Here is a 9,042-nt window from a genome sequence, read left to right as displayed (position 1 = left end):
ACTGCCATGCTTATAATTTCTGTGCATTTGATAAATAAAGACCTTGAACCTTGAATCGGCCTGAACAAGTGGAAACGTGTGTGGGTGTGCAGGGCCTTTAAGGTACTTGCTCCAATGCTGCATTTGGATGTGTGGTTTAGTATTCCTGAGTCTTTGTTACACATAGTTAAGCTTTATTTATCCAGGAGGTCTCACTGAAATCAAAATCTCTTTTGTGAGGGAGATTTGAGAACAAGTCAGTCACACAGACAATCCACATACACACACACACACACACACACACACACACACACACACACACACACACACACATACAGACACACTAATTAAAACAAGACAAAAAACAGAGAAGCAGACTTCCCTAGTTCAAAGAGATTTTCAACCCTATATTCTGTGATCTGGTATCATGATGGTTCACTTTAAACTCCAAAAGGATATTAAAAATCTCTGTGACTTAGATAGCATTGCCTTATAAATAAAGGCCTTCTCTGTCAGTGGTGACCTTGGTTTAGAGCCAGCAGCACGAGCAAACAGCATATCTCTATAATCTAATGTTGATAGTACAATGGACCGAATGTTTTGTACTGTTTTGAAGGGAGAAATAATTCCTGCATAAGATTCCAATTTGAATTTATATGTTTGAGTGTGAGTTTTGCAGGACAATCTGCTGTCTAACCAAACTAAAGTATTTTTAGTGCTGTATTGTATTGATTAGAGTTCGATTGAGGGCATGGATCAGCGAGGGAACATCAAAGGTTCTTACTGCTGTGAAAAGCACAAATAGAAACCACTAAATAGTGTAGTACAAATACAACACCAGCATTAAGTCCAGCTTCAGAACCAGTTGTGGAAGAAGTATAATGTACAGATCCTTCACTGAAGTAAAAACAGCAATTACACCATTTAAAAATACTCTGTTACAGTAGAGGCCCTGACTGAATGTTACTTAAGTGAAAGTACTTAATTATTAATCAGCAAAATGTACACAGATGATGAAAGGATGCATTTTCACACATTTAATTCCAACAAGAAGGGTATGGAAATACATGACTCATTCACTGCATGTAGGTGATTTCTACTTTTGCCCAGGTTTACATTTTATTTCTTACACCATTTAGTTTACACACACACACACACACACACACACACACACACACACACACACACACACACACACACACTGCAGTTTTGGTTCCTGAAATATTTGGAGATACTGTCTTAACATAATTTTGGTCCAATCTTTAGTACTTTCTTGTTTTTTTTCCTTACAGCTGTCGCCAAGTGCTTGCTCATGGGGGAATTGTTGGGTCTCTGTAAATTAAAGAGTACAGTCTAGACCTGCTCTATGTGAAAAGTGCACTGAGATGACTTTTTGTTGTGATTTGGCGCTATATAAATAAAATCGAATTGAATTTAATTATTTCTTGAACAATACGCACTGGCAATGAATTCCACCTGGAGCTAATTTCTTCTAAATTAAACAAATGTACGCTTTCCACCACTGTTAAAAACCTACCAAACAACTGAATCGATGCACAAACAGCTGTTTTTGCAAGACTTTTGTAATCAATTACGGGTTTATCTCTGTATCTGGTTAGTCAGCTGTTAACAGCAGGGTTTTCTGTCACCCTGAAAAAGCCTGTTATAAAATCAATTCCCCTGGCACCTCAGTAGGGGTCGCTGTAGGCCGGCTCTCTATTGCACAATCTTCCAGCGTTATAAAAGCGCATACACGTGAGTTTGTAAACAAGGGAGTGAGTGTATGAAGGCGGCCATTCTCCCAGCTCAATGAGGCCACATTACTTTCCCCTGGCAGTATTTGCCAACATCCTGTGCCTCTGTCAAACCTACACCCTGAGGAGCTCGGTGTCCTGGGTCGTCTCCTCCAACGATGTGGTGGAGGACGCGGACCTGTCGGAGGAGGTGGCCCCGGCGTTGCTGGTGGACAGTGCCGGGCTGTGGAAGCAGGCGTATCCGTCCTCCAATGTCCTCGGAGACAGCGTGGAGACTCCTGGAGAACTAGTCAAGCCCGAAAGCGACGATGTGGCGCAGCTTTCCTCTCGCCTGTTTTCATATCGGCTGGAGAAAGTGAAGAAGTCCGCCAGCGGCAGTCCTCCTCCGCACCAGGAGACTGCCAGGACTGCCAGATATATAGCTCACTACAGTGACTGGGGATATCTGGCCACCATTTCCACTCAGGACAAGGTAACACACACAGGGGGGAGTGGTCCTCATTCATATGAAGACAAGATATTTGTAGGAAGAATATATGTTTTCTCTGATTTGGGACATGACCACTGTGTGAGCACAGTGGTTTCAATAGCATGTTTAAAACAGGACTAGCCAAGAAAAAAGCTTCTAAACATGTTTTAGGAGTTATATAAAATCATTTGTTGGAATAGTAAATTGTGCCTGGCATGCTTTTTCAACCAAAAAAGTCCATTCCCAGTGTATGTGCACTGTAAGCTTCAAGTTTCCACATCACACTTGTGTAAGTTGTGTAATGGCCCTCAATTGGCTTCAGCAAATAAATATGAAAACAGCTTCTAGTATCAAACTCTGCACATACATCATTCTGCACAGTGAAGCTCTAACCTCCAACTAAAGGAACAAGAAGAGGTACATATTTTTGACTGGAGGGGGACTTTAAAGTATTCTCAAAATAAAGAGGACCTTGGTATAGGTGAAACAGTGCAATTAATCAATTAGTTGAAAATGTATTGCCAATTTTGATAATGTATTCATCATTTAAGTCATATTCAAGCAAAAAATGCCCACTCACTAGTTCAATTTTCTTCAAATGAGGACACTGGGGCCATGTCCCCTATATTTATTTGTGAATTTGTTTTTAGCAACCTTGTTTGAGAGTTAGTTCAAAAGTCAAATGATTTCTAAATATTTAGAACATTTAAACATTTTGACAGTGGTGAGAGGTGTGTTGTAGGGATTCATCACCTCCATGTTTCTAAAATCCTGACTACAGCTGTGTACTGTACTATTATAGTAAACTGAACATCTTGAGTTTTGGAGCGAAAAAAAAAAACATTTATCAATTTTCTGACATTTTACAGACAAATTGATGAATCAAGCAAATATTTAGTTGATTAAATCATTACTAAAAATAATCACTTGTTGCAGCTCTAGACCTCAGTGTGATTATTATCAGTGTTTTCAGATGTTGATTAAACTGAACCACAGAAGTAACATGAATACTTGACCCTAAAAAATGTCAAATTTAAGTACACATTCTAAAAGATATTGGTAACCACCTTTTTAAAATCATATTTACTATGTGTAACTTGTAAACTGTGCCTCAGGTCCATATTCTCCCCACAGAATACTGAGAATATGACCTCTGTTACCTCAGTGATAATTTAAAGTTGATTATTGCCGCTGAAATAGACAGGAATCAACATGATTGAATTTACTCTGTAAAAAGATGCATCTGGTAACATCCAACTTTTTTTCAGATCAAAGGTCTCCCCTTTGGGAACATCTTCTCAATCAGTGATGGAACGCTGGACAACAGCACTGGAGTTATCTACTTTTATGTGACTCCAATGGACAACACTGTGGCGGATCTGAAAAGTAACCCATACGCTTCTCTCACATTCTCAGAGGCTGAGGGAGAATTCTGCAGGTAAACCTCAACTTTTAATGGACTCCACAGAATTCAATGACAGATTAATCTGCAACAGTAATTAACTACAAATAATTAACTACATCCTTGGCTTGGTGCGAATCTGCCTGAAGTAAACCCAGAGGCTTCCCTTTGTCTATAGTTGACAGATTAATCTGCCCCAGGGTAAAAATTAGCTGCTGGGCCACATTAATCCCCTGTTCCTCCCACACTCTGTATAATTTGTACAGTATTTCTATGTTAAATAATATCATCTGGCCTGAAGTTTGCTGTGTGGTCATTTGATTAAATGCAAATTAACTGAGAAAATATGCAACATTCAAGCATAAAACTGAAATATTCAAGGTCTTAAAACTAAGGCCACAAGATTAGGTAATAAAGCAGGACCTACGTCAATGCCCTTAGTATGTCAGCAGATATTTTCTGTTTAATTAGCCTGAACCACACAGTAAGCCTGGAGCTTTTGGGGCCTCTAGAGTTCTGTGGCCATGGGGGAAGTTACTGAGATGCTCAAAAAAGATAGACCCTTAATGTGTGTGTGTGTGTTACAATAGTAACATGGTCTTATGTGTCTCAAGGCAAATGGTGTATGATCCAGAGGATCCAAGATGTGCTCGACTCACATTAACAGGCAAGATGGTGGAGGTGGCCCCGGAGGAGCTCATGTTCGCAAAGGAGGCAATGTTCTCAAGGTAGCTTAGTGTATGGAGCATAGTGTGTGAATGCATGCTGGCTTCCCTTCCACCCTGAAAATGAGAGAGAACAATATTTGGTGCAGAATCTCAAATTGTTGCTCTTGTTATTGTAGACATCCTGTGATGGCAAAGTGGCCAGTTGGACACAAGTGGTTCTTCATGAAGCTGGAGTTGATCCAGGTCTGGCTGCAGGACTGGATCGGAGGCACATCACTCATTCCGCTGGAGGACTACTTCAAAGCTACGCCCTTCTGAGAATATCCCAACCCCTGCATCACGTCAGCCTATAGATCATCTCAGCTGTCTACACCACAGACATCACTGTATATATGGGGAGAGAATTCCCAAAGCAGCAACGTGCAAAGGAAATTAAAAAAACTTTTTCAACTGTTGCTATTTTAATCAGTGATTATCCTTCACATCTACTTTTTCTCTTTTGCCACACAAGTGGGCCTGTCACACAAGATCAACTAAGCATTTTCCTGTTTTTGGTGTGTGAATGTATTTAAAGTCTATAAGCTTGTTAAATTTGATGGTCACAGATATCACATGGCATAGAAAATTCTATGTCATTTAATGTATTCTTTTTGAACAAAGTATTTTATGGGTTTGCATTACAATGTGTACTGTTTGAAAAATAAATGAATGTTAGCATGCACAATTATTGTGCATACTTTTAAATAAATCATTAATTATTTGTGTTAGTATTTGAAACCTTCAAAGGGATTCTGTGATGTCAGCACTCAGCTCTGGTTTTTCATTTTGAGACAAAAATGTCAGTGAAGATAAAGTTGATCAGTTACAGAGCCCCAGTTAAGTGTGGTTAAAAAATCTAGTACCTGGGGCAACTGATTTGAAATCAGTTTTTATTAGCTAGACTGTATGGTTGACAAAACAATCTCACCTCAATATAGTAGCTGTTCTGGAGCTTTCAATCATATCCCATTACCTTCACTAGCAGACTGAATTTTAGTTGTTCAAATTTCCATTTTTTCTGAGCACTTTAAGAACTTAAACTTGCATGCTCCATCTGTTGATGAAGATTGTGACATGATTGTAATCTCTAGCTACGAAATAGACTACTACTATATTAAATGGCTATTTCTTGATGCTTTATAAATGGCTGGGCCAGTGTTCTTGGTATATTAGGGAGTGTGAAGGAGCAGACATGCACTACATGGCCACTAGATGGCGGGCTTTCTATTTGTTGAACAAGGAGTGGTTATCGCAGGGTGGAGAACAAAAGTTGGTCTTTGTCACACTTGAGCCACAGAAAAAAGCTAAGAAGCCTGATAACGACCCATTCATTTGAATCAGGTGTGTTGGAGCAGGGAAACATCTAAAACAAACAGGGCAGAGGTGCCCCAGGACCAGGATTGAAAAACACTGCGCTAGACGCCTCTGGTTCAGTTAAATTACAACTGTAACTTCTGCTAAAAAAATTAACTAACTAACGTCCTAAATGTCACATTCAAATCTTTACGCAAGTGACGTTGCAATTGATTTAAATGGAAAGAATTCGTTGATGTTTTGAACTGTATACTGCAGTAAACACATAACTGCTTTATTTTGAAAGCTGTCACCGGAAGAGCCGCTCGTACACACGAGCTCAACTGACAGGTGGAAGCCGCCTGCTTAGTTTTCGAAACGGCTTTCTGGCGATAACGGTTCCATGTTAAAAATTTGAAAGTATATTGTAGCCATCAAGTCGTTTAATAACTGAAGTGGACAGCCTCAGAGTGTGTAACCACTCGGCGAAAAACAGCAAAAGAGAGTCCAGTCTCTCTGTTTTTTTTATGTTTTGGTAATCTGCGGCAGAGTTTCAATTTAATGTTAGCCTGGCAGCTAACTGGCTAACATAACATATTGTGTCGCAGCCAGCTGGCTAACATGACAAGTAGAACTTTCTGGCTACAGTGAAGAGGTAGGCTCATGTGATGGTTGTTAACAGCACGCTGTCTGGTTTTTTCTGTACTCATCTGTTGCCAGTTGAAGCGGAATCAACGTGATTTAAGGCGTAGCCTGTCCGTCAGAGACCGAGCAGCCTATCCCAGAGGATCAACCGTCACACACTGGAAATGCCTCCTACTTGTAACTTGTAGGCTGTAAAATTAAAATGGATTGTATCGGCAGCTAGCTTGTTCTTTCTTAACCGACCATGTAAACTGTCTCGTCACAGAAGGCGGTCGACTCGTGACTGATCGCTGTAGGACGGTTCAGGAGGAGCCAGTTACAGCCCTCCGAATAACGGGAAGAAAAGACGCACCGAGACCGAGGGGCACCTCCGAGCTCTCCCCTCCTCCGGCCGTGTAAACTGGAGCGCTTTTACCGTTTGACGCCCCCATATGCCTGCGCCTACGCACGTCCCAACACCCTGAAGGCAGGCACAGAGAGAGAGAGAGAGAGAGAGAGAGAGAGAAGGAGGGAGGGAGGCAGCGGCAGCTCCGGGGTCCCCGACACTCAACCGAGGAGCGGCATCGCTGAAATGAGATGAGGCTCAGAAATGGAACTGTGGCCACTGCGATTATTTTCTTCACGTCTTTCCTCAGCCTGTCCTGGTACACAGCGTGGCAGAATGGCAAAGGTAAGCTGAGCACTTTGGTCATCACGACCACCACACAAATATAAGGTGTGTGGTAAGGCCTGGTTCCCAAACTAGCAGACATGGAGCTGACGTGGGTCCAGCAGCAGCATGTCGTAGGACAGCAGGTGTTGCCGTTCACCTCAGACCCATTGGGTTACTATTTAGCACATCGGTATTAACAGGGAACGTCTAATTCCCTACATGGTCATGCTTATATGTACATAATACTTAGGGGTACCTGCTGTAATTAGTGGCATTTTAAAATTGGAATTGTTTTTAATTGTCACCATTGCCACTGATGTATGCGTTTTCACAGCTCGACAGTATGGCAGCTATGTAGTCAGTTCTCATCTCTCCTCACAGATCGTTGCTCATTGCCAGGCTGTTCTGTTTCCATCCACCCTCAATCAGTTAGAGATAATTTAGTATGTCCCCGACAGTTTAAAGCGCCAGGCAACACTTTATGATGATCACACCATCCAGTGCCATCCCCCTTCCTGCAGGAACATAGAGGTCTTTCATCTTAACATTAACCATATTTTTGCATTCCTTGTCTGGGCTCAGCCTTTTTACACAAGTATTCCTGTGTTTCAGCAGTATGCAAGGGCTGAGTGCGTACTTGGCTAGGGTTAGCGTAGTCTATGTTGGAAGGTTTGTGGACCTTAGTAACTTGTTATCAGGAGAGTGTAAATAATTGCAGTATTTAGATAAATTCCAAGCCAAGGCTTCATATTGAGATTACAGTGATGCTTATCAGCTTGATGAAATAGCTCTCCTGTACATGTAGTCCAGTCAGGGTCACCACTAAAGGTGGCAGAGACAGGTCTGTGGCTTAATGAAAGTGTGTATGTGATAAGCAAAGGTCAAGTGATGATGATGATGGCCTTTGTTCTGTCTGCTGCACCTGTTGATACAAAGCAATAGATCTGTAATCAGAACAAGAATACTGCAATCAGACTCTGATTATTCTCACAAATGACAAACATGGTACACTGGTTCTTAGTGTCAATGTATCATTAGCATCTGTACCCTTTTATCTGCACCTCATAGTTGTCCCTACAGTTGAGAAGATTGGCATATGAGCAAATGTAAAATATGTTGTGAAATGCTTTTGCTGCTGCCACTTATCATCAATGAGAAACATGTGAGAGAATATGTGCGTTTGACATGCAGTTTGGCCTGAGATACTTAAATTTCAGGATTTAGAAAATGCCTTTGTCTTCATATACTAAACGAGACTAGGTCAAAACCTAGTATATGGCTGGACTGTGCATGGTCAGTGTGTGAAATTGTGGCCAGTTTGCTACTGGGATAGTCAGTGGTAGTGTCTATAATGTGAATTCTTGGATATTAAAAGTTTATCTGCAATTTTCTGTAGTGGTCCTAGTAATATTTGCTGGTAAAGTGTACTGAAGTAGCATATCACATGACATGGTCAAGCAACATTTGAGTCAAAAAAAAGTTATAAATGCAGAGGAAGAACAGTACTTTCCACTCATATCTTGGGATGTTTGATTTGAAAGAGAACTTATTTTAATTCTAATTATAACTATTCTAATTATTAGGGCTATAGTCTCCTGGTCGACTGGTCAATTAGTTGGTCGATATGCTCTCGTCCGACTAAATTCTCATTGGTCGAATAATCTCTGTGTTACATTCATAAGGAGAGAAGTGCTACATCAATAACTTTCCAGGATTAATCCATTATTTCCTGCGGCGGGAGGGACAGACTAACAAATCACATTTTGAACTCGCCCAACCTAATAGAGACTGCTGGGTTTACTGAGTGTTAACTGAACGTACTGAATGTCTACTGAATCAGCGTTTCTCGTGTAATAATATCAATAAACCCCCGCCAGACCAAAAAATATTTTTTTAATGCCAAAAATAACGCTAAATATCGGTAGCGTAACTCCGTTGAGGAATAGGGCAGTGCTTAGTATGTTTGTGTAGCGACTGGGAAAGAGTGGCAGGAAAGTGACGGTGAATGCGAGCGAAGCAGAGGAAAAGGTTAGCGGTAAGTTTTCAGTCTGGCAGTAAATGTACAGTAGCCTAAAGGCCCGTCACATCAACCCCCCCAACCCACCCGCGACTAATCGATTAGTTGAAGATTATGTACGATT

At 41.1% G+C, this 9,042-nt stretch overlaps 2 protein-coding genes across 3 annotated transcripts in view; both read left to right on the top strand.

Annotated features, from left to right (window-relative positions):
* Nucleotides 1-1,685: 1,685 nt before the first annotated feature.
* Nucleotides 1,686-4,737, top strand: creg2 (cellular repressor of E1A-stimulated genes 2). The gene is made up of 4 exons (XM_042425844.1): nt 1,686-2,205; nt 3,471-3,640; nt 4,219-4,332; nt 4,449-4,737. The coding sequence occupies exons 1-4, from the start codon at nt 1,789-1,791 to the stop codon at nt 4,588-4,590; spliced, it is 843 nt and encodes a 280-aa protein (XP_042281778.1). The 5' UTR covers nt 1,686-1,788; the 3' UTR covers nt 4,591-4,737.
* A 1,072-nt stretch (nt 4,738-5,809) lies between these two features.
* The window catches only part of mgat4a (alpha-1,3-mannosyl-glycoprotein 4-beta-N-acetylglucosaminyltransferase A), a 37,181-nt gene continuing 33,948 nt past the window's right edge, over nt 5,810-9,042 (top strand). Inside the window, exons 1-2 of one of the 2 annotated variants that reach the window (XM_042425843.1) lie at nt 5,810-6,259; nt 6,515-6,919. In XM_042425843.1, the coding sequence (XP_042281777.1) occupies nt 6,826-6,919 (94 nt within the window). In that variant the 5' untranslated portion in view covers nt 5,810-6,259; nt 6,515-6,825. Of the gene's footprint in view, nt 6,920-9,042 lie in introns of both variants that reach the window. The other variant, XM_042425842.1, reaches the window with a different exon arrangement.

This window comes from Thunnus maccoyii, chromosome 11 (genome assembly GCF_910596095.1).
Source record: "Thunnus maccoyii chromosome 11, fThuMac1.1, whole genome shotgun sequence".
NCBI classification, from domain to species: domain Eukaryota; kingdom Metazoa; phylum Chordata; class Actinopteri; order Scombriformes; family Scombridae; genus Thunnus; species Thunnus maccoyii.
Note: the sequence above shows the minus strand (reverse complement) of the source record. Positions and strands in the feature narration are given on the sequence as shown.